This window comes from Desmodus rotundus, chromosome 3 (assembly GCF_022682495.2).
Source record: "Desmodus rotundus isolate HL8 chromosome 3, HLdesRot8A.1, whole genome shotgun sequence".
Lineage (NCBI taxonomy): Eukaryota > Metazoa > Chordata > Mammalia > Chiroptera > Phyllostomidae > Desmodus > Desmodus rotundus.
In genome coordinates, this window is record NC_071389.1 from 1,571,530 (window position 1) to 1,598,083 (window position 26,554).

The following is a 26,554-nucleotide window of genomic DNA, read 5'->3' on the forward strand; positions in this document are numbered from 1 at the left end:
GCATCAGCGGCTCCCTGGTTGAAAAGACCAGTCCCGATGTGCAAGAAGCCCTGTGGCGGAGTGACAGGGGAAGGCCCTGCAGGAGGTGCTGGGGCCGGGGACAGACTCGTGGGACAGACTCACTGAACCCGTCTCTCCTTCCGTGTGTTTGGAAATGTCGGGGGGTGGGGCAGAAGAAAAGCGTGCAAACACGGGGGTGGGGCAGTGGCTCCAACCCCAGCTGCCCCGCCTCCAGCTCGGTCCGTTCCCAGGGGCCGGGCATCTCTGCCGCCACCGTGGGAGGGCATGGCTTCGGAGCGGGAGCATAGCCAGCCACCAGCCGCGGGCTCCAGGCCACGCTCCGCCCTGCCTGCCCCGGCTCAGCCGGCCACGCGGCTCCAATGTCATCACCTAGGCTACGGGACGCCGCTGCCACCTCCTGCCTGCCCAGCCACGAGCAGCAGCGGCCGGCCTCCTGGCCCCTTCCCTCTGCTCAGACCCTCCTGGCCCCGTCTCCGCCGAGGTAGGCTTGGGTTCGGCCTGGCCCTCCGGTGCCAGGCACCAACTTGAGGTCCTGTCCTCATTGGGGCTACCCAGGGTTCGAAGCCCTCTCCCCACTGCCTGCCACCTGGTGCCCCCGGGGCAGTGGCAGCAGACAAGCAGGCCGGTGGCCAGGCTGGTGCGGGGAAGCCATGCCAGCGAGTGTCCTGATGGGACTTGGGTGAGGAAGACCGGCCCCTGCTTCGTGGCACTCTGGGGAACCATCTGTTCCCAGTGGGGCTGAGGGGTGACCCACATGGTCCTGGGATAGGTGCCAACTGGGCGGGCGCAGACGGGCTCTGACGCCATGGCCTGCAGCCCTGAACCCAGCAGAGCCCTCGCTGCTTCCTGCCCAGGAGGGACCCAGCGATGCCCAAGCCCGAAGGTCTGGGCCAGCGGCGGGACCCCTCCTGGCCTCACGGGCTGGCCCGGAGCGGGCTTTCTCAGCTCCCCTCACCAGCATGGGGCCCCCTGGCTTCCACCGGCTGCCTGCAGGGCACCCAAGTCCTGGACATCTCGGCACCTGCCACTGCTGTCCTGCCCCCGTAGCTGGACTCCTGAGGCCAGAGGTTGTCCGGCCCTCTCGCCCTCAAGGGGAGGAGCTGGTATGGGGGATCCGCTGTGGGGGAGGCAAGGGGTGTGTGCGCAAGCATGTGGGTGTGCCTGTGTGTGCAGGCACGCTGATGGTTGAAGGGGGCGGAGGGGAAACTGGGTGGCTGGCTCCTGCCCCTGCCCGACGCCCCTCGAGTAGACTGGAAAGCGAGGAAACTGACAGAGAGGTGGCTAAATCTCAGACACGTGAAAGGTCCCAGCAGGCAGGCAGGCAACCACGCTCGGTGCCCTGAGTTCGCCCAGAAATCCTGCCGGTGGCTTTGGCCTAGATCCGTCCTGCGCGACACCTGTGGGCCTTCCTGACACTACAGACGAGGCAACAGAGGCCCGGACACGCACACGGCCCGCAGGCGGCTGAGGGCGCCCGAACCTGCGGCTGGTGGGGGGCCCCGACTCGAAAGTGCACCAGCCAGCCTGCATCGCCGGGGAAGGGGTCCTGGGCCAGGATGCGTGCCCTCCCCCTCTGTCCGCGCCTGCCCCACTCTGGGCTCACCAGGCCCACGGTGTGACCTCCACAGAACCCCACTGTGTCTCTCTGGGAACCCAGCCCCCAACTGGCTCCCCGTGGCCCACAGGTTCAGAGCCCATCGTGGCCGAGACCTCCCAGCACCCTGGCTCTTCCGGTCACCCCTGACCCGAGGGCCGTTGGTGCTTCTGGAAGAACATCTGGGCAGTGGGGCACAGCTGTGCCTTCCTCCCCAGGTGCCTCGGAGGGCTGACATAATAAATACAGAGGGCTCCGGGCTGGGACTGGCACAGCGGGGGTGCTGTAGATTCCGGGTGACATTCTCAGGAAGACCATCCCGGGGCTGGGGGCCAGGGGCCAGGGAAAGGGCTGGGGCAAGGCCGCACTCTGGACCGCTGATGGATGGTGCTGGAGCGGGGGAGGGGCGCCTGGACCACGGCGTTGGCCGCTTGGATGAAGTCACCTCAGATGTTACATCCGATGTCAGCTGACTTCAGAGCAAGGAAGGAACGTGACTCGGGAGTCAGACTGGGCGTTGGGAAGAAGCGCGACCTCCTGGCTGGGGGTAGCCCAGAGCATGGGGGGTCTGTGCAGGGTGGGGTGCTCCTTTCAAGGGATTCAAGATGTCCCAGGGAGGGGGGCCAGGTGGGAGTGACGGGCTGGGAACAGACAAGCAGGTGTGGCGGAAGGGTCGTTTGGAGAAGAGAAGGTTCCGGGGGCAGAGCAGCCCCTCCAAATCTGGCTGCTGGCACATAGAAGTGTGACCCCCTCAGGCAGAAGGAGGGTGGGCCAGCTGGACAAGGCTCCACGGCGCCCCCTGCCCCGTGGTCCCCAAGGCTCTTGCAGCAAAGACAGCTGTTTGCCAGGGACCCATGCCTGCCACCTGCACACGTGGGCACCGCCTGCCACTCTCCGGCGCTGGGGATGCGGCGACACCCGAGGCAGCGACCGAGCCCTTGGGGGACTGGTGTCCAGTGGAGGGAGACAACAGGAAGTAGGGGTCCGTCCAAGGCTGACAAGGGCTCCCCGAGGGCTTCTCCTGTGGGTGTGTAGGCCCCACGCATGCTGCCTGCACAGGAGCCGGGGAGGGGCAGGTTCAGTTGAGCGTCCAGGGCCTGGCCCGTGGGTGTCCCAGTGCAGAGCCACAGCTGGTGATGGGGGTGGGAGTGGGGTCCTGGGGGCTTCATAGGCTAGGAAAATGCTTTCTGATTCAGTGCTGGCTGAGACAGAGCAGAGGGTCCCCAGGGTTAGGGACATGATCCCACTCAGTCTGGAGCTGTGCTGGGGACATCAGCAGAGACAGAAGCAGGGAGACCTGTCAGGAGGCTGCCACAGTCACGGGCCAGGGGGCGAGGGGGCTGGGACTGGGGGGGCCCCCGGGTGAGAGCCCAAGGTTCCGAAGCGATGCAGAGGAAGGGAAGACGGGGGAGTTGAGGGCACTCTGAGCAGCTGTCCACCCCTGGGCCACACTCTGGACCCCCAGCCCCCACCAAGAGTGTGCCAGGGCCGGAAGCTCAAACACAGACACCCACACGGACCTCAAGCCTCTCTCCACCCTCCGGCCTCCTGAGGCTCCCGGCACTGTGACTGCCCCTCGTCCCGGGCTGGTCTGAGCCTCCCTCACCGACACCCACACTTGTGCCACCATCCCTCTGGCCAGGGTTCCAGCCCCCACTCCACCAGGGGTGGGGTGCCACTGTGGAAGCCACTCAGGTGGAGCTGCTGGCTCGGGACACTGGGTCATCCACACTTGACCTGACCCTGCTCTGCCCCCTTCCTAGACCTGGGACACTTCCACCCAGCATCATGCCCCCTGTTCACCCCACTGCCCCCTTCGTAGAGTTTACCTCCATCAGGCACCTCGTGCCTCTGACCCTGCTTCCCTCCCTCCATCTCACCTGCTCCCGCTTTCCTCCACTCCAAAGCAGGGGCTGGGGGTCCAGACCTCCGTCCGCCTGGCCCCTCCTCTTTGGGCCCAGCCCTTGATGCCCGAGCAGGCAGACATTACTGTGCCCTGGCAGGCGGCTTGCCCTTCACCCACTTTGGCAAGGCCCTGGAGTGGCACATGGGGTTTCTGCTGTGATGGGGCACTGGGTCTCCCTCACTCTGCAGGTGCCTCGCTCCTGGTGAGACAGGGGACAGGAGGGGGGGGGGCGGGTCTCTGCACAGGAGCCGGGGCACTCTCCGCCCGCTGCCCTGGGGCTGGGGTCTGGTTTATTCCCCCTCAGTGGGGGCTATCCCGATACTAAGTAACTCTTGGTCAATTGCAACTCAATACTGTTTCCTCAGTTCCGCCCAGATCAGCACCCTGCTGAGTGCGCCTCAGGAAATGGGCTCAGTATGGGCAAGACAGCTGTCCAGGGTCACGTGGTGGCTATGTGCGCAGAGGGGAGAGGGAGCTGGGGACCTGCGGGGCAGGAGGCCACAGAACAGGGTGAGCGGGCAGGTGCAGATGTGACCTGCACATTTGGGGAGTGAGGAGGCTGGGAGGTTGGTTATGGTGAGGTCAGCAGAGGGCAAGGTGGGCCCCGGATGTGGACTGGGCCTTGATGCATGTAGGTGTCAAGAAGGGTGGGCAAGGGACTTCCTGGGTGGGGCGCAGCTGTGCAGGTAGGAATGCAGGCTGGGCAGGGGGTTGGCTCCTTGCTTGCCTCCGGGAGAGCCGGCTAGCTGGAGTGCAGGGGCCAAGAGCAAGGGCTTCACTCTCTGCCCAGACCAGCTGCGTGCTCTTGGGCAGATGATGTGACCTCTCCGTGCAGTAGAGACAGAGGGAGCATGCACCGGGAGGATAGGGCCGCCAGCCCTCCAGGGGTTAGCGTTTCTTTGTTTCATTTGGCTGCCTGTTTGTTTCTCCACGGGAGAGCCCGTCTGTGGCAGCTACTTCCGTAAGGCACTGGGACAGCCCCTGGCACATCCCCAAGCCTCTGCTCAGCCAAGCACCTCTCCCGGCAAAGGCCCTCATAGACCCCGTAGCCCCTGAAGGTTTGTTGAACCCTCGTTTCTTTCTAGAAGGTTGTGACGCTCACATGGGCTCTCAGCCAACTGTGAGGTTAAAATAGAAACTGCCAGGAACTTCAGAGTTCTCTAGACAGGGCCGACCCAGGTGCCAGAGGGGACTGCCCACTCTCGGCTGGTGGTGGGAGGAGACCCTTTGCTTTCTGGAGGCTGGAGCCCGGGGTAAGAGGCTGGAGTCCCAGAGAAGGTTGGCGTCCTAGGAGAGGCTGGAGCCCGGGGTAAGAAGCCAGTAGGATGGGTGGCAGCTGGGCTGGGGGGTCCTGGGGCCGCCCCACCCAGATTGGCCAGCCGGCCCAGTACTCCTGTGGCCACGTGGCCGGGTGCAGGCAGGAGGGGTGGATCACGAAGGGCACTGCTCTACCTCCTGGATGAAGGGCCTCCTGGCCTTTGTAGTCGGGCCCCTGGCCTGGCCCCGCCCCAAGGGCAAGAGCCAGCGTCATTCTGGGGGCAACAGAGGCCTCTCAGCAGCAAGGGCCCCGGGAGGCTGGTGCCGAGCACCCTGGCAGACTCCGGCTGGGCATGGCGTGGGGAAGATGGCTGCCCATCCCGGTGGCCATCCAACATGCCCACCCACGTAGGGGACTTTGGGGCACTGTGGGCCCCTCGAGACAGGCCCACAGGAGTGACAGGAAGGCCCTGGGGCCCCCTCCTGTGAAGATAATACCGCTAACCTGTCCCCTCAGCTTGGAGGCCACTGGGGCTTCACTGAACGGAAAGAGAAGTGGAGTTTGGGCTGGGGCACAAGGGTTGCGTGGCTCGGAACCCCTGACGGCTGGTTTGGGGGTTGCGGGGCTGGGGTGGGACCCTTTGGGTCTTTCCTCCACTGGCTGGACCGACCTGCCCCTCCCTGAACGCTGGCATCCCAGTGGCCAGGGTGGACGGGCGTGTGTCCACCCTCCGGGCCAGGGCTGGATGGGAGGGTAGACGGCAGGAGCCCCTGTGACTACAGCCAGGGGGAAGGGGTTGCCCCCATGGATGGGGTGTCTCTTGGGAGCCCTGGGGAGGGACAGGCACAGGGGACAAAGAAACAGGAAGCCCTGCAACCCTGCCCTGAGGGTCACACACCTGAAGGGGTGCTGGTGACGGGGGCAGCAGAGGGGCCCCCTGAGCCAGAGTCAGGGAGGGCCCCCTAGAGGAGGCTGTGGCCTGCCTGGCCTGGAAGGACGAAGGTGGGGTGGGTGGAAGCGGTAGACCAAGGGTGAGGCAGTCCCCAGCTGAGGTGGTACATGGGGACAGGGAAGGAAGACGGGGAGGAGGCATGTGGGGCCAGAGCACAGGTATAGTGAGGGGACATGTGGGGCCAGGGCCAGGGCTCCCCGGATGCTGGACGCCAGACGCTGTAGCTCTGGCTGGGAAGCTGTGGGCGGCAAGCTCAGAGGGCGGGGCAGAGCTGTGAAGGAAGGACTTCAGGGTCCTCCAGGTCTCCGACCCCGACCTGGGCTGGGGGCCCAAGGGGCGGGGCGATGAGCAAGCTCGCCCTCCCCGACCAGTGGTGACATTGGAAGGCGGATCTGTCGGAAACTGTGGGGCCTGAACTTCCTCTCAGAAACCATGCGTCACTAGGGAAACCAGTGGAGTGTGAATCCACGTGCTGGCTGGCACCATGCACCCCAGCCCCGCCTGAGCTCGCTGGGTCCGGGTGGCCACAGCAGCCGGGCAGGGAGGACCCTCGGGCTGCTGGCCCCGGGACTCTTCCCCAAGTGACAAATATGGGCTGGAAATTCCTTGAGGTGAGGGGGTTGGAGGCCCCGCCCACGGGACTTGGGGACAGGCCAGGCAGGGCAGTGACTCCAGAGACCTGAGTTTAGGGACAGACTTGGGGGCAGAGGCCACAGGACCTGTGAACACAGAGTCTGCTGACCCCATGGAGTCTGGCCACTCCAGACCATCCCCACCCCCACCAAAGCCCCGAGACCCGTCCTGCCTCAGCTCCTGCCGGCCTGCTGGCCTGGCCCCCACGTGTGCCCCCCCCCCCCGAGCCAGCAGCTGGGGTGAGGCCAGGCTGTGTGGAATGTGGAGGCCCTGGTCGTCTGCTGCTGGGGCTCCCCCTCCTCCCTCCTGGGGCTCTGGTGGGCAGAGGCAGGGCCAGAGCATGGGCCAGAGGGGGCCCAGGTCTGAGGCCTGAGGGGACATTCCCAGTGCTGGTGGCAGAAGCTGCTGAGAGCCCGCCAGGGTTGGGGAGACGCGGGCACGGATGTTTTTAAAGCTGGCTGAGTGAATACTCGAGGAACACACTTTGCGGCCCCGAGGCCCCCCATGCCATCCCGGTCTCTTATTTTTAAAAGTTAAAGACGTGTTTTTATTGAGGCGAAAGTCACAGAAGACAAAATCAGCCCTTCTCAGGCGACCAGTTTGGTGACATTCAGCACATTCACCATGCTGTGCAACCATGACCTCTGTCCAGTTCCAGAACATTCTCGTCACCCCAAGGGAGACCCGCACTCGTGAGCACTCACTCCCCGCCCCGTCCCCCAGCCCCTGGCCGTCACCAGTCTGCCTCCTGCCTCTGTGGCTTGCCCGTTCGGGACATTTCTGGCCGATGGAGGCACAGGACACGCGGTCCTTGGCGTGTGGCTTCTCTCACGGTGTCACGTCTCTGAGGCACGTCGACGTTGCAGTGTTTATCGGCGCCTCACTCCTCTTCCCGGCCGAGTAGCATTCCGTCCTGTGGACCTGCCGCGGTTTGCTTCTCCGTCCCTGGTGCAGGCTGGGGCTGTTCCTGGTCCTTAGGAACGGGTGACCAGGATGGGATTCGGGATGTTGCCGTCCACTCTTGGTGTGACATTAGTCATGGTGTTTGCCGTCTCTGGGTTTGGGTGGTCCATCGGCAAAATGCAAGGCGTGGGCCAAATGTCCCAGGCCAGTCACCCTGCCCACGCTGCAGGGCTGTCCTGACTAGCGGCCGCTCTCCGCAGAGGGGCCAGTCTCGGCTGTGCGGCTGCCTCACTGCCCCCCAAGTCTGCCCCACTCTGGATTGCCCGGGGGGGCAGCCCCACTGGGTTTTGGATGGCCCAGGCCAGCGTGGGGTGACTGGCCAGCCCCTCAGGAAAGCCTCTGTGTGGGGGGTGCTGTAGGTTTGCTCGCTTGGGGGACAGACACGACTGAGTCAGTTCCTACTCTGAGAAAACCACTCGGCCGTATCTGTACGTGGAGCCAGGCGTGTGACCTCGGCAGGCCGCTTAGCCTCTCTGAGCCTGCAGGAGAGTGGGTGTGTGGCCAGCCCTGTCCCAGGGCTGCCTGTCCTGGGCCTCCGCCCTTAGCCACGCCTCAGTCCTTGGGCCTCCCTTCACCTGTGCCCGCCTGGTCCCTGTGGTGCCCTCAGGGCTCGTGCCACTGGGCCAGGGACTGGCCGCCCAGCACGTGGCGGCCCTGGGGGTAAGCCACAGGCCTCCATCAGCGCCTGGCTGCATGGGGACAAAGTGACAGGTCGTGGGGGCTCTCTCCCTCTCCTGATGGCTCCAGGCAGGTCCAGGCCTGCCTGCTCGGGCGCTGCCAGGCTGCAGCTGGACCGATTCCCAAGGCCCTGTGCCAAGGACCTGGAGACGTCACCTCGGCCTGGGTAGGGGCAGCGGTTTCCTGCCCTCCCTCCACTCCCCACTGTGGGGCAAGGGGCTCCAGCTGAGCCCAGCCTGGTGCCTGGTGGCAGAGGCTGCTTCCAGGTGGGACCTGGGCATGGAAGATCGAGGGAGACGCACCAGTGGGGACAAAGGCCAGCAGGCCCCTGGGTCAGGGGTCCCAACCCCCCAGGCATCTCCCACGATGGGGGAGCCGCTGGGGGTTCTTGGCTTCGGCGGGCTCCCTCGTAGGGCCGGCGCTGTGTTCGTATTTGTGCCCCGAGTGGCCCCCCTCAGAGGGCAAAGGTCGTCTGTAACAGGGAGCAGAAAGACTCAAACCCAGACCGGGGCTCCTGCCTCCCGTGTGCCTGCACGTGCCGGCCCCACATCCTGGGGCCGCAGGAGCCCCCAGTCCTGGCTCGAGACCTGGGCTAAACCTGGAGGCAAGTTCACATGACAATGACCACGTGTCACCAGTGCTGATGATGACCAGGCCCCGGCCAGGCAAAGGGCCCCGGGGCAGCCCCACACGGGGATGCTGCTGTCACCCCCACCTGGTGCGTGGCATTCCGAGACGCCCCTGCCATCCAGGGTACCCCTAGCTGCATCAGAAGCCAGGGCTGCCCTCTGCAAGGCTGAGCTCCCGCCCACTTGCCTGAACTGGGAGGGGGGCGGGCAGGGGGTGAGCCCAGGGCTTTTGTAGGTGTCCTCGAGTGTCACCGGTGGCCCTGCCTGCCCGCCCCTGAGGATGCTGGGAGAGGAGCACACAGGCGTCTTCCCGAAGCGCTCACTGTCCCTCTTTCTCCTTCCAGAGCCAGCCGCGCTCAAGGCCGGGTGTGGGGAAGATGTCCCAGTCCACCGCCACTGACGAGGGGGCCACATTCGAGAACCTCTGGAGCTCTCTGTGAGTGTTTCCTCGGAGCCGCCTCGGGCCGGGCCGGGGGGCAGGCGGGGGAGCTGCTGCCTTGGGCCTTCTCCTGGGGACACAGGGTCACACCAGCCCTGGAGAGGCGGGCACAGGAGGGGAGGAGGCAGAGGGAGGGTGAGCTGAGGCTGCCAGGGACCTGGACTGAGGACTCCCTGGGGGCAGGAGAAGGAGGCCCCTGCAGTGGGCGGGGGCCAGACACGCTGGGGCTGACTGCCCCGTCCCCTCTCCCAGGGAGCCTGACAGCACCTACTTTGACCTTGCCCAGTCGGGCCAGGGGAGAAATGAGGAGGCGGGCCACGCAGAGGCCAGCATGGATGTCTTCCACCTGCAGGGCATGGCCACCTCGTCTGTCATGGTGAGTGGAGTGCCTCTGGGGAGGACTCGGGGTGGAGGTGGCAAACGTGGCCTGTCCCGACCTGGGAACCCGTGGAACCAGGGAGCAGGTTGTCGGCACACAGCTTCCTCTGTGGGTTTGCCAGCACATTCCAGTTGCAAGAGAAAATGTATTGGCGCACAGTCAGTCTGGGGTGGGAATGGGTTCAGGCACAGCTGGATCCAGGTGTCTGAGCAGCTGTGGGCCTTGCCTGCCTTCCCCATGGTGGTTCTGCTCTAAGGCAGCCTCCTCCTGTGGTGAGGGATATGAGATCTACCGGCACCAGCTCCAGATGGGGCAGGACCCCTCTGGGCCTGTCATCCAGTAGGCTGCCTCTCATTGGTCTGAACTTGGTCACGTGCCCATCTCTGAGCACCCCTGTGTCTCTGGTGGGCCTGGGTCCCCTGGAACAAGTCGGGATGGAATGGTTAGGAGGGCACTGGGCCTGTCCCCCCTCCCTGAAACCCCCCTTCCAGAAATTGGAGTCTCTCCCTGCAACACACCCCCTTCCGAGGTGCCTTGGGCATCTGGGCTGTGGGGGCTCCAGCCGTGTGGACGAGCCAGGGTGGAGCAGGGCTGGGGGAGGAGGCAGGAGGGTCCCCATGTCCTCTGCCTGTGTTGTCTCAATGCTGGGCTGGCACGGGGCCCGCTGGCCCCTGTGGGGCAAGCAGAGGGCAGCCGTTGGGGCGGACAGGCCCTGGATGGGGGGCTCTGGAGGGCATCGAGCCCCTGTAACATCCAATCCTCTGAGGACCCTCAAACTAGACCTGAGGCTTCTGACCTCCTGGCTCAGCCTCCAGCCTGTGCTCAGGGGCCATCGCGGTGGAAGGAGCTTGCTGGATGGAGCGCCTGCTGTATTTCCATTTTACGGACAAGGAAACAGGCAGACACTGGGTGAGGACGGGCCTCGTGTCGGGCATCCTCTCCCTTGGGGACATTCTCTGGGCTGCCACCTGCTTCCCAGGGCCCAAGGGTCCTCACTCTCCGGCCCCTTCCGACATGGGCACCCCGAGTGTTCCCGTCACTCTCAGCCCGTGGGTGGTGATGCTGTCGGCCGTGGAGACACCCGCAGACCTTTCCCCTTGGCTGCTGGACCTGCCCTCGGGGTGGTCTCACGATGCTGCTGGGAAGCGTCAGCGAGCTGGGAAGAACCGGTTGTCACTCACAGGGCCTGGTGGGTTCAGGGCTCACTCATCCGACTCCTCGGGCCTGCAGGGGACAAGCAGGGCCGCTTGAGCGGGCAGCTATCTGGGTGGCCCCAGGCTTTGGGAAAGGGGACCTCGTGGGAGAGGCGGCCTGGCTGTCTACTTGTGCAGCTGGCAGTGTGTGTGTGGTTTTTAAAGAGATTTTATTTGTTTATTTGTAAAGAGAGGGGAAGGGAGGGCGAAGGAGAGGGAGAGAAACATCGATGTGGGGTTGCCTCTCACGCACCCCCCCCTTGGGACCTGGCCCGCAACCCAGGCGTGTGCCCTGAGTGGGAATCGAACTGTGACCCTTTGGTTTGCAGGCCAGTGCTCAACCCATTGAGCCACACCAGCCAGGGCAGGCAGCGTGTTTTTGGGGATAGATGTCTTTGCAATGGGTGCCTGGCAATCATGGGTTTACGGTTAGACACTTGCGTTACGATAAAAAAAGTGAATTGTCAGGCGCTCCCTCTGTGTCCCCCCTTTGGGACATGCTGTGGGACAGGAGCTGAGCCGGAGTCTAGGGAGGGGGCCCCTGAGTGCAGCCTCCTAGGAGGTCTGTCTCCAGAGCTCTGCAAGCTGCTCCCACCCAGTCACCCGGCTCACCCCATGGAGGGCAGAGGGGTGGGGGGCGACCGAGGGTCAGGAGGGGTCCTGCATTTGGGGAGGCAGAGGGGCTAGCGCTGGGTCCCAGTGGGTGGGATGTGCTCTCCCCACCCCCAGGGTGGAAGCTGGGGAGGCCACGCTTCTCACCAGCACTTGAGTAAGGAGGGTGGGGCTTTCCACCTCTGGGAACAGCAAGGGAGCAGCACATCTGCTGGGCAGCCACCTGTGTGCAGAGCTCGGTCACAGAGGCAGGGGAACCACGCTGCCCCCTGTCTCATGCTCAGCCTGTTGTGGGAACATTGTGAGCTTATTCCCCGCCCTGGGTGGCCCCCCACACCAGCTCACACCAGGCTCACCGTTGGAGGGGGGTGGCGGCTGGCGGCAGTGCTCCAGGGTCTGCCTGCTGCATCCAGGGGCCTGGGCCGGGCAGGGCTCAGGCAGGCGCAGTCCTGGGGTGAGGACATTGGTGTCCTCTGGGGCAGTGCCTTCACTAGTGTAGGGGCCTTGGGTCACCACCCCGCTCTGCTGGGAGCCGCAGGCTCCTTCCTGGCTCCAGGGCACACAGGACTCCGCCCAGTCTCCCTGCAGAGACACAGACTCAGGGCTTCCTTCCCCCCGCCCTCCCCCTCCCTCACTCCTCCAGAGTCCCCTTGTCCCCGGGCCCCTTCCCGCCTCTCCTGGCGCCTTTCTCTGGTGACAGCTGGTGTGGGCAGGTGGGCTGCCCAGGGGGCAGGGTTGCAGCCAGCAGGGGCCGCCCACCGCCCCTCCTCAGGTGCTAACCGCAAGCTGCTACTACGCAGGACAGCCCGTTTAGGAGCTCAGAGATGCCAGTGGTCACCCAGGGCAACCTTCCCAGCTGGGGAGGGGGCATTCTGGGTCAGCCCCCAGGCAGGGGACAGGTGGGCAGAGGGAGGGAAAGGTCTCACTGCTCAAGGAGGGTCTGTGGCCCGAGGGAGGGGGGGTGGGGCTGGGGTCTGGTGTGGGCTCTGCTCTCTGAGGTCCAATCCAGGAACCTCTGCCAGCCTGCCTCCCCCACCCCACCCCACCGCCCCCAGGCAGCGAGCCCTTCTTTCCACAGGCCTTTGTGGAAAGGGTCTCTGGGCTTCACCGAGAAGAGCCCTGACTAGCTGCCTGTCTCGGAGCTGCCTCCCTGTAGGTGGCCAGGAGGTCACTGTGAGTGCCGAGGGGGTGGAGAGTGGGGGTCCCTGGAGAGAAAGGACAAAGGCCATGGGTGCCGAGGGCCAAGCGGGAGGCCAGCTGGAGGGAGCAGCTGGGTGGAGGCCAGTCCCTGGGAACAGAGGCCCTGGCTACCCCCTCACCATCCCCGGGGGCCCCAGGACTTTGAAGAAATGCACAGGAGGTGGCGCTGCCCTGGTGGGACTGGACACGCGTGCTCGGTGACCCTGGGGTCCCAGCCTGGCCCAGGCTCACTGCGGGGACAGGGCCGGTGCTCAGGCCCCAGTGACCCAGCACTGTCCCCTCTGCTGTGCAGGAGGCCGCAGCCCCTCCGCTCTCACCAGGCCTGGAGGGAGGAGGCCTTTCTGACCTGACACCGCCTCCTGCTGGCCCAGGGCACTGGTGCGGCCAGCTCACTTGGGGCCCGGCCTCGTCCCCTGTCCCCGGCAAGTCTGAGTGTCAGAGCACAGACAGAGGCCCGGGCCACCCCACGGAGCCCTGGTCTTCCTCTGCCCAGGCTCTTGGCCTGACTCCTCACTGTCCTGGTGTGTGAGTCAGCTGTTGCTGCGTAACAAGTCGTCACACTCAGACAGCACCCACTGGTGATCTCACATCTCTGACGCTGATTGGTTATCGCGCGTCAGAGATCCTGTCCTGGGTCCCCTCAGTGTCAGCCAGGAGGACTATTGTCTCCTCCGAGGCTGGCAGACCTCTGCCAGGCTGGTTGTTGGACAGTTCAGGTCCCGACAGCTGTGGAAAGGAGGTCCCTGCTTTCCTGCTGGCTGTGGAGCGAGGGCTACCGTTCTCTGCTGTTAGAGGTCAGCCACCATCCTGGGCCATGAAGGCCCTTCACAGCCTGGCCATTTGTCCCTGGAGGCCATCAGGGGGACGTCTGCTGGCCCCTTTGAGGGGTCCACCTGATTAGGCCTGGCCCACCAAGTTGACCAGCTTGTGACCTAATCACAGGTGCCGTCCTCCCCTTCACAGCCCCTGGCAGCAGGGGTGGGGCGTGCAGGGCCAGTAGCTGGGCAGAATCGTGGAGGCCGCCTTGGGATTGACCCCTCACCTGGGTCTTCCCTGTGCTGCCTGTGCCTATACCTGGTGTCTTTCCCCTCCAACTCTCCTTCCTCAGGCTTCCCCCTTCTGCTGCTCGTAACGCCTGCACAGGGGACAGGAGCTGGGTGGGCTCCTTTCCAGCCACATGCTCCCCAGTGGGCGACAGCACCAGCTCTCAGGGGCCCAGGAGTTTGCCCCAGGTTGCGCAATGCCTTCCGGGGCGTGGGAGTTGGACCTGGGGTCCTGCCCTCACTCTCTGACCTGGCTCCGTGTCCCCCCAGCCCGTCTGCCCAGCGCCATCCCACAGGCAGCTCAGTGAAGGACAGGCCCGCCCGGGGTGGCATGAGGGGCTCCCGTCCTGGGCCTTCCTGTTGGAGCATCCGGGAGTCCCCACATGTCTACCTGGGCCCCGTGGCAACCCCCTTCCTGAATACCTGTCTACCCTACAACCCTCTCTTTTCCTGGGTTGTCTGCAGCTGGCAGAGACCTGTGTGTGTGAGCTGACAGCCATGGCTACTTGGAGTCACAGCAGCAACGGGTGGGGGCAATGCCTGGGGGACTCCTCCGGTGCCCAGTTCTCTCTCCCATCAGCCCGATGGAGGAGCGGCCGCTCCCAGCTCCCCGGGAAACGACAGGTGGTCAGGGACTGGGCGGGAACAGGCCTGAGGACAAGGGGGTTGGTCGATATGTGTTTCCAGCGGCTCACAGGCTTTGAAGCTCTTGTTGTGGGGGAGGGGGGGGGTCGGGGGTTGCAGCGAGGCCAAGGGCAGAAGCGGCTGTACTCTGGGGCTTGGAAAGCCGAGGGTGGCCATCCACCTCCCCATCATTGGTGGTGCCTAATAGATGCCCTGCCTGACCCCAGCAAGGCCCCTATGCCAGGGGCGACCTTGTGCCAGAGATGGCTCATTACAACGGAAACAGACTCTCCAGGAAGGGTGTGGCAGTGACCTCCTTGAAGTCCCCGCTAGGCGGACCACCATAGTGGGGCCCCTGTCCATGCTGAGGGTCGCAGGTAGGCTCACTGCCTTGGGCAGGGCCCCAGGGGTCCTCCTGCTGGGCCACCTCCCCCTGTTTCAGGGCTCAAAAGCAGCAGGGACGAGGCCAGCGGCAGTAGGCAGCCCGGAGTGCACAGGCTCCAGCTCTCACTCGGTCTGCTGCCTGGGCCACGCCAGGCCGCTTGCGCCTTCGTCAGGCTCCCTTGGGGTCCCGGGAGGGGTACACAGTCTCCTCGAGTGTCTCTCCTCTCCATTTGGCCTTTAGCGGTGGCCCCAGCGGACCACCAGTTTCCCTGGGTAGGCAAGAGATGGCTCCGCCCAGAGCCCCAGGGCCCTGGCACATGGCTATCCTTTGGGGAGTCCTGGCCTTGCCTCCTGAGGTCCTGGCTCCCGGGTTGGCCCCCTTGTGCTTGGGGTGGAGGCTGTGGCCCCCGGGGCATCCATTGGATGGCAACTCAGAGGGAGCGGGTGTGGCTTCATTATGGAGCTGGCCCTGGCCCGGCCGGCGCCCCCTCTGGGCCGCCTGCTTGGTGCGGTCCAGCATGGCAGTGGGCAAGCCGGGGCCTGCCTGGGCCCTGATGAATAGTCATGAGGAGCGGGGGTGGGCGCCCGTTTTGTTGTTGGATGCAGCGAGTTGACAGGACTCGGGGAGTGGAGAGAGGGAAGATGCCCACACGCTACCCGCTGGCCCCGCACCCGGGGCTCCTGCCCCCCTAGCCTCGGAGCCTCTGTGCCAGGCCCAGCCAGCCAGGTGGCTGCCACTCTGCCCCTGGCCCGCCGGCCGCCCAGACCCATGCCTCGTCCAGCCGCGCGCCAGCCCCCCGGCGCGTACAGCCCCCCCGGCGCCCACCATGCTGTACGTCAGTGACTCTCTGCAGCAGCAGCTGGTCACGGTAGGTGTGCCACTCGCACCCCGCAGCTCTGTGCGGAGACCCCGTCTCCTTCCTTCTCGGGTGCTTCCACCACCGTAGAGGGCTCAGAGGGGCGTTCTCCCGCCTGCGCTCTGGTCGGGCACCTGCTCTGGGCTGGGGCACCGCCCTCTCGGGTGAACAGAGGCTGGCAGGAGGTGCTAAGGGGCTGGGCAGGTCCTGGGTGTGGAGGCGGATGCCAGTCCTCCTGGGGTGCCCTGGGGACCGGCGCCCCACGGGCTGGGCAGGACCAGCCTCCGGGGAGAGAAAGGGTCTGGTCAGAGGCGGGCAGCTGCTTCTTGGCATAGGGTTTCCAGCCCTCCTTGGCTTGGGGTGGCGGCTCTGTCCCCGGCTTAGGGTCCAAGAGCTGCCCTGCCTGGCCTTCCCCTGGAGCCCTGGAGGTCATCTTCTCCCCGGGGCTTGGGCCGGAGGCTGCCACGTCTGCCCCCAGCCAAGAACACCCTCACTGGGGAATCCGCTCGTTTGTTTAACCACCGAGGCAGGAGGGTGTCTCACCAGCCGACGGCTGGCGAGGTGGGGGTCAAGGACCTGCAGCAAGCTGGCCTCACGGAGGAACAGCTGGCCTGACAGAGGGAAAGGAAGGGACTGCAGCCTGCACGTGGCCCTTGGGGCCCAATGTGGCTTGAGCCGTGGGGACCTGAGCTCGTTTCCAGACGTGCCAGGTCCCCAGGGCCAGGCAGGCACCCGGCTGCTAACTGAGCAGGTGGAAGGCGGGATCAGCTTCCACCGGGGCTGGTTTCCCCGCCAGGGAGGCAGATAGAGTGGGGCCGTTCATACTGAGGCCCTGGAGACACAGAAGACTCTGGCGTAACCTCTCCCGCCCCGGGAAGTGGGTGTTGCAGTGCGAGTCAGGCCAGGCTGCCCCGGGCGGCTGTGTGGTGCCTTGAGGAGCCGGGTGGGAGGTAGGGACCGGGGCTCTGGGCCTTGGAGCATCGCTTCCAGTAGGAGCCACGGGCAGCAGAGAGCCGCTGGAGTCCCCCCCTGCCACCGCCACCCATATTGGGGACCTGTGATGGCGTGAGGCTGCCCTGTGCAGCAGAGTGGCTGTGTTCACTCATTCCCCCTGCACGTGTCTGGGGGTCCCTGGGCGGGGGGGGGGGTGCGGGGGACCGGGCTAGGCCAGACTGATGGGCTCAGGTGCCCTCCTTTCCTGTTTCTGTCCTAGATGCTCCCAAAGGGCGCACCTGTCCCAGAGAGGGAGTGGCATTGGCCCCAAACACCTTAAACCCCAGATAAAGAAACAGGTTGGACTTGAGATAATTTTCCGCCTCCCTTGCTGTCACTGAGAGCCCACGGGGCCAGCCGGCAGGAAGGCAGCGTGGCGCTTCCAGAGCACTGAGCACCGCGGGGCAGGGGGCGCGCAGCGCTCTGCTCCCTGCGGCACCGAGCAGGCCGCCCTCTGTGCCCAGACAGGTCTTACGGACGGATGCACGGCCTTGGCAGGAGGGCTCCCGGTGGGAAAGTCAGGAAATATTTCCTGAGCGCCTACTGCATCCAGAGCATCCAGAGGGAGGAGGGCCAGGATGCCGTACACTTAGGAGCCCTCTGCTGCAGTGCTGAGAGCTGGCCACGGGGGGGCAGGGCGGCGGCCGGGAGCCCCGCTGAGGACCCACACCGAGGACCTTTTGGAGTGGAGGCGCTGAGAGCCATTGGTTCTAGATGGGCTTTCCCAGGGGCTGGGTGTGAGGGCAAGGGACTGCAGCCTGCAGGTGGCCCCTGGGGCCCAATGTGGCTTGAGCCCCGGGGACCTAAGCTCATTTCCTGAGGGTGAGGGTCACTGAGGTTTTGACCTAAGTGGTCGGGTGAAGGGGGTTGACATTTACCCAGATGGGCAGCTGCAGGGGAAGTATTTGGAGTTTTGAAAAGTGAGCGTTCAGGGTTGGCCATCACCGGGGTGATGAGGAGCGGCAGGCAGGGAGGAGGAGGGGGGGTGGGCGTCCAGAGTGGCTGACACATCTCAGGGCAGGGGGTGGGCTGCGGTCAGAGGAAGGAGGGAGTTGGAGGTGACATGCAGACTAAGGGCGGAGAGGGATCGGAAAATGTCGAGGTTTCTTGTCTTGTGGAGTGGGGGAGGGGTCGGCCCTGTTGGCTGGGCAGCAGGGGTCTACCGGGCAGGAGGGCTGGGCGGAGGTGACCAGTGGGGAGTCCCGGCATGGGTGGCATTTACTGCCAGACCTGGGGGTGGGGGCTGCTCGGAGAGAGACCAGAGGAGAGCTGCAGGCCTGGGTCCCGCAGGGGCAACACAAGCAGAGGGAGAGATGCTGAAAGGAGATGAGCGGGGCAGGCGGGGCTGCCTGGAGGGGGGGGGGGGGCGGGGAAGGGCTGGCTGGGAGGTCGCTGCTGAGAGGTGGGACACATCAAGGACAGAAAAGGCATGGGGCCTCTTGGGACCCTGCAGGAGTCCGAGGACAGGACGGGCCAAAGCTGGGCTGGGGGTGACCGAGGGGGTGCTGGGCTGAGGAGTGGGACACAGGCAGGGGGCATCCTGTCCCTACCCTTGTGGCTTGGGGGCCCGAGGTTCTCAGGGGATCAACTGTTCTGGAAGGGAGGACCAGAGCTGATTCGGGGGCCACGGAGGGGTCACCCCCATTCTCTGGCTTGCGGTGCCTAACGCACCTCCTCGGCCAGGTGCCATGCCTATCCCTAAAGTTTCAGCGCCGGGCAGCTGTCCTGCCACCCCACCTGGATGTCTGGTGGGACCTCCACCTACTCGCCCAAGCTGAGTTCCCTTCACCCCTCCCCCCAGCCCCCAGCCCCCAGCACTGTGACAGGTCCCTGCCTCAGCTCAGGGACAATCCATTCTTCCTTCTCTTGGCCAAACCCTGGCGCTATTCTTGACAAACCCCTCCCTGAACACCCAACATCCAGGTCACGAGGAGCCCATCAGCACACCCCCTGAGAGTGCCGGGCGCCCCTGCGCCTGCACAGTGCCGGGTCTCCCTTGCCAAGCTGGACTCTGCAGCCAGCCCCAGGGGGCCTTGCACGCGCTGTGCCTCCCGGTCAGCTGCCCTGGGCGGCTCCAGCGGGGAGTGGTTGACCCTCGGGTGGGTCTCTGCTGCCATCCTGAGAGCCCACGGCCCTGGGCAAGCATTGCCTTTGTGTTCAGCCAGATCTGAAGCCCCCGCTCCTGCCCCCTCGAGACTGCTGGCTTGTGGCCTCAGAGAGGTACACGGGAGGGCTTGGGCGGCATCTGCAGGTGAGAGGGCTGGGGGCAGCCTGTCTGTCCACCCCCGAGCCCCGAATCAGGGAGAGAATGAGCAAAGCAGGGACTTAGCATCCATTAAGTGCAGGGCCACCCCTCCAGCTCCTGCCCTTGCTGTTTCTGCCTGCAGGGCCAATCCCTGGCTCTTTGAGCTGTTCTTTGGGTCCTTGCTCCATGGTCCCCTTCGCAGAGGGCAGGGCCATCAGCAGTGGCCGCCTGTGACTCCCGCCTCACCTTCCTGTGCCCTTCATCCACTCTCCGCACCCAAAGCCTCCCTCCAGCTGCCCACTCTCACTGTCGCCTGGAGGTGGGGCACCACCCAGACCGCCACACCCCTCGGTGTCCTCACTTGCATCTGCAGGATGGACAGGCTGATGGACGGAGGGATGGACGGATGAAGGACTTCAGGGCGACTCCTGGGTCAGGCCCCGGGGGGCACGCAGGGGTGGGAAGGCCGACTGCGCATGAGCAGTGCTCATTGAGGGGTGGGGAGTCGGCGCCCGCCCCCTGCCGTGCGCTGTGAGCTGGGCCCTCTCCCATGGCCCGTCCCGGAGCGCCTGCCATCATTCCTCTGCACCCTGAGAGACAGGGCCTGGCCTGGGCCCATTTCTTGGTGGTTCAGTAACATCTGTGCATCCCGGGGGTCCGTGCCTGCTCGCGGGCACCCCCGGGAGGCTCCACCTGGACCCGGGATGCCCTGGGTCCGCACGTCTCAGCAGCGCCACCTGTAGGCGCAGGCTGGCAGAGCAGCTGCGGCTCCGCCGCTCCTGCTCTGCGGACACAGGACTGCGGGGGCCGGGGCTTTTGGGGGCACGTCTCTTCCGGGCGCGGTGTGGAAAGTTCCACATGGTCCTGGCGTAGGCTTGGGCGAGGCCTGCCTCAGCCCCGGGTGAGAGGAGAGAGCGTGTGCGCATACTTTCCGGCAGAGCGGGAGCCATTCCCCATACAAGTCGGGTCTTGTTGGCATTTCCATCGGTTTAATCACGGACTCGGAGATGCTGTGGGAAATACCAGCGGGACGGAGGTCTCGCTCCGAGTGGGACGGGTTATCTCCAAGCCGAAGCCAGACAGCATGTCAGTCACTTACCTCTGGGTGAGGTCGAGCCCAAGCCCAGACACGCCTGCGGGAGAGGATCAGGGAGTTTGAAGTGCCACTCTCTATTTCGACAGTGTCTGGTCTTGGTGTTCTCCTGGGAGCCCGGGGGGCTGGGGGTCAGGCAGGCACCCGAGCGAGGCCCTGGCTGACCCTCCCCGAGAGGTGCCAGGAGGACCCCTCAAGACCAGACCCCCGGCACCCACCATGCAGCGCAGCGGCCGACGGGGTTATGGGACAGGCGTGCGTCTGCCCCACTCAGAGCCCCTGCCCCAGCACGGGAGTGGGTGGTGCGGAACACCTGGGGTGCATGCTGGGCGTGGGGGCGCTGGGCTGGGGCCTCACCCCAGGAGCCCCCACCTGAGCACCTAGCAGGAGGAGGGGAGTCTGCAGAGGGGCATCCCGACTTCCAGGCACCCTCTCTGCCAGGTGCCATGGGGGCCCTCAGCACCCATTCAGACCCACGCTCTGACCCCGTGAGCAGGCAATGGCTGAAGCTGCTCACCCTGGTTTCCACAGAGAAGGGGACAACGTGGCCAGGCCACGGTGAAGCGGGGGCTCGAACGCTGCGTCTCCTGGCCTGTGTCTTGCGGTGTGGGCTCAGCCCCAGCCCCCAGCCCAGCCTGGAGGGGCCAGCCAGGCCTGGCTGCTTGAGGGGGCTCCCCAGCTCGAGCGGGGCCTGGATGGAGGCGGGGGCAGAGCCCAGCGGAGGGAGCGAGCAGGGGCCAGGGTGGCAAGGCCGGGCAGCAATGGACACGTGGAGAGCAGAGCCCGGGGAGGCCTGGGCTGGGCCCACAGCGGGCGGCTTGGGGGCGGGGAGCTCAGAGGCTGACCTGGGCTGGGAACCTTGACAACTGTCCCTGGAGACTGTCCCTCAGGGCTGTAACGGGGGCGCGTTGGCAAGGCCCCCGAGCAGCACTGGATGCACATGGGTGCTGCAAGCTGGTGGAGCAGGGGACAGGGCAGGCGGGGCTGTGGGGGGCCTGGCACCACGACCCAACGGGGCTAGGAGGGAGGGAGAGAGGGGAGGAGCCCGTGGCAGCCGGTGGGTCCCCGGGAGGGTCAGGGTGGATTTTGCCGGGAGCTGCGTTTGGGCCTCTTGGTTTTCTTTGGCACGGCTTTGGGTGCCCGCAGTCTACTTTGTGGCTTTGTCCGGGGTCTCTGAAACGGTGGAGCGCTGGGCCCTGGGGGCCCCCTGCATGGTCCTCTGAGCCTGGCTGAGGTCACAAAGCGAGAGGAGACTGGCAGGAGCCCAGGCGGGTGTCCCCTGCTGGGTCACAGAACCCGGGTGGAAAGAAACCTGCTTGCCAGGACCTCGCACCTCTGGCCTCAGAGATGCGTGAGCCGGATGGCGCCCGGGTTCCGGGCTGCGGCCCGCTTTCTCCCTCCCCACCTGTGGACGCTTCTCCCCTCCCCGGAAGGGTGGAATTCCAGAATCCCGTGTCTTGCCCTGTGTCCCGGGTCACGCCGGTCGCCCGCCGCCTGCCCTGGCCACGGGACGAGGTCCCAGCTGCTTGTCTGAATTGGTTTCTCACATGTGTTGCTGACCGAGGCCCTTGCTGTTCTTTCTGGGAGTGCAGGGGAGGGTGCACCCCGCAACCACTCAGAATCGAGAAGCCCTGCAGAGGGCTCGTGGGCCCCAAAAGGCCGAGGTGCCCCAGAGGTCAAGGTTCTCGTGGAGTCCAAGCCCATAAACCCGCTAGGAGGGGTTGCCGGGGACCTTGGCTGGGGTGGGTGTGTGGCGGCCACCTGTGACCCACAGACAAGAAGGGGACGAACACTTCGGGCGTCACATGCAAATGAGAGCAGAGTGAGTGAGCTGGCTGCCCCCCCACACACACATACACACTAAGGAAGAAGGGGAGCCTGCGGGTTCCCTGACATAGCTCCTGGCGGTGGCGGGCCGGCGCCCCCGTGGGGCAGGCAGGGGAGAGGGAGCCGGCAGCAGCCACGGCATACAGGCTCTGCAGGGGTGTTCTCACGCCGCCCTCAGCTCTTGGGCGGAGTAACTCCTGGACCCTCACAGAAGACCCTGTAAGGGCAGGAGCCCACAGGGGCTAGTGTGACAATAGTCACAACTGCACTCAGACAGGCGGGGGCGGCAGCCCAGGGACATGGGGACGGGGGGAGGGAGCCTGGAGGCTTCTGGGAGGAGTTGAGGAAGGACCAACAGGAGCCACAGCCCTGGGGCATGGACCAGTAGTGCCCAAGGGAGGCAGGAAATGGGGGTTCCGGGGGGCATCTGCCACCGCCCGAAGGTACAGGACTTCATCTCCCAAAGTCTGTGTCCTGGAGGCAGGGACCTGCCAGCGTCTGAGCCCTGTGTTCTCTGGCTGCTGCTGCTCTGTCCCCCTCAAGTCCCCTCCACTGGGTGAGCGGGCCTGAAACCGAGCCTCTGGGGACATAAGCAGAGTCGTGTTAAATGTCACTGACAGGTGTTTCTGTGACTGCCTCACTCGGCCCCAACCGAAGGCCCCTGGGTCCCGTCCCCGAGCGGGTGCCCTGGGAGGTTTGACCTGAAGGACCTTGCCCTCTGCCGGCAGCTTGACCTGCTCAGGCCCAGTGGAGAAACAGGCCCACTCCGAGGGCCCCGCGGGAGGCCCCGAACAGACGGGGCTCCGTCCCGCTGAGTCGCTGCTGCGTGCTCAGAGCCCGGCTTCCCTTTCCCTGTCTGCACATTCGGGGCTGAGGGCGGCGGCCATGGACGCTGGGAAGCGGCAGATCAGGAGGGAGCTCGGCGCAGACGTTGAACAATTAATTTTCCACCTACACCCCCCAAATCATTTGAGGTGATTTTAAGGAGACAAGCGCATTAAGGAGCACTTACCACGTGCAGCTCAGAGCGGGAGGATAGGCCCAGGGGGCAGGAAGGCTGCGTCCCTTCCTGAGAGCTCGGTGGTGGGAAGATGGGGAAGCAGACGGGGGCAGGGGGGCGCCCCGCCCTCACAGGGAGGTGGCTGGCCAGACCCTGAGGTGCGCAGAGTGGGAATGGGAATGGTGGGTCCTCATGACTTTTGGGGTCTATTTGAGTTTTGGGGTGTACTTGAGTTTTGGAGTCTGTTTCCTTCAACCCCGAGTTTCTGAGCGTCCAGTAGGGCACTGGCGGCAACTCAACAGGTGGGAAGGGACCGCCCCAGGGCTCTGGGGTCTCTGCTCTCCCCATCCCTGTGCTCGGCGCTCAGCGCCTGTCCTGAGTGACTGGGGGCCGGGTCCCCCACCTGCTCCTCCGCGAGAGAACTCTGGCCCGGCCTCTGTTTCCTCGGCTGCAGCCTCATCACGTTGGGCTTTCGTGCGCTGAATGGAGACACGTGCAGCGAGCGTGTCAGGTGGGCCACCTGGACCCAGGGGCTCTCCAGGGCAAGGGTCATTCCCCCTGATGAAAAGCCCCAGGTTACTGTGTTTCTGGGCCCTGTTGTCCCCACAGGAGACCCCGAGCTGGGGACACAGCTGCAGGGTTGGGGCAGGATGGAGCTGGGATGGACCCCCAGGGTGGCCCCCTTGGTCCCCTCCCCCCACCCCGCTGCTCCTGGGGCAGCACCCTCACTTCCCTGGGATGGGCGTCCTTGGCAGAGGACATTCCCCTCGCTTCCTGGAGACCGGGCTGTGCAGACACCCTGTGGGGGCCGGCCTCTGCCCCCGCTGCCCACCCAGCAGCCTCCTCCCTCTGGCCCCGTGTGTGAACACACGTGTGCATGTTGCTCTGGGGAGACAGCAGGGAGTGCCCTTGGCTGACAGGCAGCAGATACAGCCACCCTGTGATTCGGTCGAGAAGCGCTGACCCCGGGCACGGGCCTGGGTGCCCTGAGGACAAGCGTGGTGCACAGGCTGCCCACGCAGGGGGCAGGTCTGACCCCCTTTGCCCCCACCCAGCGCCACACTCCCAGGTGGCAGGGGCTACCAGGTGCAGGAGTGTGAAGCAGATGGGTGGGACGGCTTGCAGGGGCGTCCTGGGAGGGAGCTCTGGGGACAGAGAAGACCTGCGGCCTGGCCCCTCCCAGAGCCGCTGCCCACCCGCTGCCTGGCCTCGGAGGCAGGCCTCGTGCAAACCCACTGCCTGGTCCCTGCGGGGAGGCCACCCGCTGGCTTCCCCACCCCGACCGCTCGAGGCCCTCCTCGGGCCGGGCGCAGGGGCCCTGCACACACATGCAGGCACACGTGGGCGCCGCGGGCCGGGCGTGTCCTAATTAGCCCGCTCTCTGGGGAGTTCTTACAGAAAACAAAACAAACCAAAAAAGTCCTGGTTTTGCCTGGGTCCCTGCCTGTTGCCAAGTGGGTATCGCCCGGGGCTTCTGGGGCTGCTGGCTCTGCAGGACCCCCCACCCCATCCCGGGCTCTCGTGCTGCCCTGTCGGGCCTCTGCCTGGGGTCCGGTCCGACTTCAGTCTTTGGTCCAGTCAGGACTGGCCCAGCAAAGGCCCCAGCTGCTAGGAAGGAAGTGCGGGGAGCTCCCTGTGGGCAGGGGAGACAGGGAGAAGCCGCATGCTTCCCGATCGGTGGGCTCCCCGCCGCGCTCAGAGCACCAGACACACAGACAGGAATCTGTGCCACCTCCTAGGGGTGTGGGCAGGGGCTTCCCCCCAGGAAGCAGGACCTGCAGAGGGAGCAGCGTCCCTCCTGGATGATACTCCCCAGGGTGCCGTCGCCAGGCTACCTCCCAGGCACTGGGACCACAAAACTCTGCTGAGCCCGCCACAGGGAGGGGCTGTTGGGGGTGCTGTGCACAGCGCTTTTGGCCACCTCCCCAGGCCCGACTGCAGGGAGCCCGCTGCCTCCCGCTTTGGGGGCCGCTGGGCGTAGCGATCCCATCGCCGGTAGGTGCAGTGACTAATTCCCTGGCACCCGCCTCGGATGGTAAAGAATGTGGACAAGTTAAAATCTGAACAGCGCTGTCGCGAGACTGCCTCCCGGCTTCTTCTCAACAAAGTGGTGGAGGCCGGGCGGTGGGCGGACAGACCTGGAGCCCCCCGCTGGGCTGTGCCCCATCGGGGACGCGTCTGAGTTCGGGATGCAGGAAGGCTACCTGAAGCTCTCGGACAGCCCAGGACCCCACCTAGCAGGGGCTCGGCTGTCACCTGGAAGGCAGACTCCAAGGGGCAGGTGGTGGGCAGGCTGGGACCCCCGCCCTCCCCACCCCAGCACCCACCAGACTCTCAGGCCTGTTGGGGTGGGCGGGGCCGGCGCACACCTGGTCCTGGGTCCCGGGGGACCTCGCGCAGGGGAGCAGTCCTGTGCACTCACACCCACCTGCATGTTCACTCAGTCCCTCCTGCCTCCGCCGGCCAGACCGCCCGTTCGGTTAGGCAGCCCCCTGAGCAGGCGCGCAGCAGGGAGTAAGCGTCACTGTTAAGCCCCCGAAGGGCACGGACAACAGAAACAACGCAAGAGCTGCCGTCCACGCTGGCCTGCGGACCCCGACCGAGGCCCCGTCCCTCCCGTCCAGGGCAGACGGAATCGGAGCCTCGTGGGTGGTTTTGCACGTTGTGTAGCCATGTTGAAAAACGGGGAAAGAAACAGGTGGAAAGAATTTACTTGATTTACCCCGAACTATGCTTGTTTCAGTAACCGGTCTGAAATGGTGAACGAGACCCTGTATTTTACATTCTTCTCGTGGACTAAGGCCTTGGAATCGGGGCGCCCCTGCCCCCAGAATAGCTCCGTTCACACTGGCCCCGTTTAACATGTCTGTGTGGCCTGTGGCTGCCGTATGGGACGGTCCCAGCGTGGGGCCCGCAGTCCGGCCAGGCAGACAGAAACTGCAGGGCCGCAGAAGCGGCATGCTGGCCACTGGGGGCTGGGAGACACGGGGCCCCGCCTGCATCTTCTGGGAGGGGCGTGCGGTCCCTGTCACAGGGGATGGGCCAGGACAGGGAGGACCGTCCCTCTGCTCCACGTGGAAAAGCTTCACTGAGTCACAGTTCACGTCACACACAGCTCGCCTGCTTCATGTACAGACTCAGGGGTCTTTAGTTGGTTCCCGGATCTGCGTGCCCACCCCTGCCGTCCGTTTCAGGACATTTCAGCACCCCCAAAGGAAACCCGCACCCCTTGACCATCAGCCCCAGCCCCCCAGCCCGAGGCCACCAGCCGTCCGTGCCCGGCCCTGGGGACCTGCCCTCCCCGGCCCCGGGGGCCTGCACAGCGCCGGAGCGACGGTCGGCTTCTTCCACTGGACAGGCTCCGCGGGCCCCAGACCGCAGCGCACGCCGGTTCCTCATTTGGTTTTCATGGGGAGGGGAGAATGTTCCATCGAAACCTGTCGTACTTTGTCCGTTCACCCATTAGTGGGTGCGCCTCCCACCCCCCGTTCTACAGGCAAAGGTGCAGGAAGGGCTGTGGGGGGCCCGCCAGATTGAGGTCCCCTGTCCCCACTGGTAGACGGGTCCCTGGGCTTACAGCACGGAGATCCCTGCGGGGAGGCAGCAGGCTGTCCAGGCCCTGGGCCCTGGGAGGGAAGCACCTGCCCGGCCTCCAGGACGCACGGGGTCGTGGCCTTGGGAAGAACCTGGCACCGGGCACCTCCCTCCCCCTTCGGCATCCCCCGAGTTTCTTTCGGGCGGGGAGGCCTTTGGCGGAGCGTCTTCCCTACAGAAAATGCCCCTCCCCAGGCCAGGAGCGGATGCGGGGGATCCGAGGACCCTGTCAGAGACACACGGGGATGTGTGCCCTTGTTGTGCTGAGCTGCGGGGGCTTGGGGTACGAAGCCCAGTCCCGCCTGGGCGCAGAAAAAGACAGGGGTGCAGAGAGGGCGGAGCCCAGACTGGGAGAGGCCCGGAAGGCACTTTTGTCTTCGTGTCCGCAGGAGGTAGGGAGAGCGCCACCCTCTCTGAAGAGGGGTGCGGGGCAAAGG

At 65.5% G+C, this 26,554-nt stretch overlaps 1 protein-coding gene across 4 annotated transcripts in view; it reads left to right on the forward strand.

The window, feature by feature from the left end:
* Positions 1-420: 420 nt before the first annotated feature.
* Positions 421-26,554, forward strand: part of TP73 (tumor protein p73) — a 44,315-nt gene continuing 18,181 nt past the window's right edge. For 2 of the 4 annotated variants that reach the window (XM_053921427.2, XM_053921428.2), the window contains exons 1-3: positions 421-502; positions 8,979-9,070; positions 9,326-9,449. In XM_053921427.2, the coding sequence (XP_053777402.1) occupies positions 9,012-9,070; positions 9,326-9,449 (183 nt within the window). In that variant the 5' untranslated portion in view covers positions 421-502; positions 8,979-9,011. Of the gene's footprint in view, positions 503-4,746; positions 4,831-8,978; positions 9,071-9,325; positions 9,450-15,135; positions 15,378-26,554 lie in introns of those variants that run through there. The other 2 variants (XM_071220827.1, XM_053921429.2) reach the window with 2 other exon arrangements.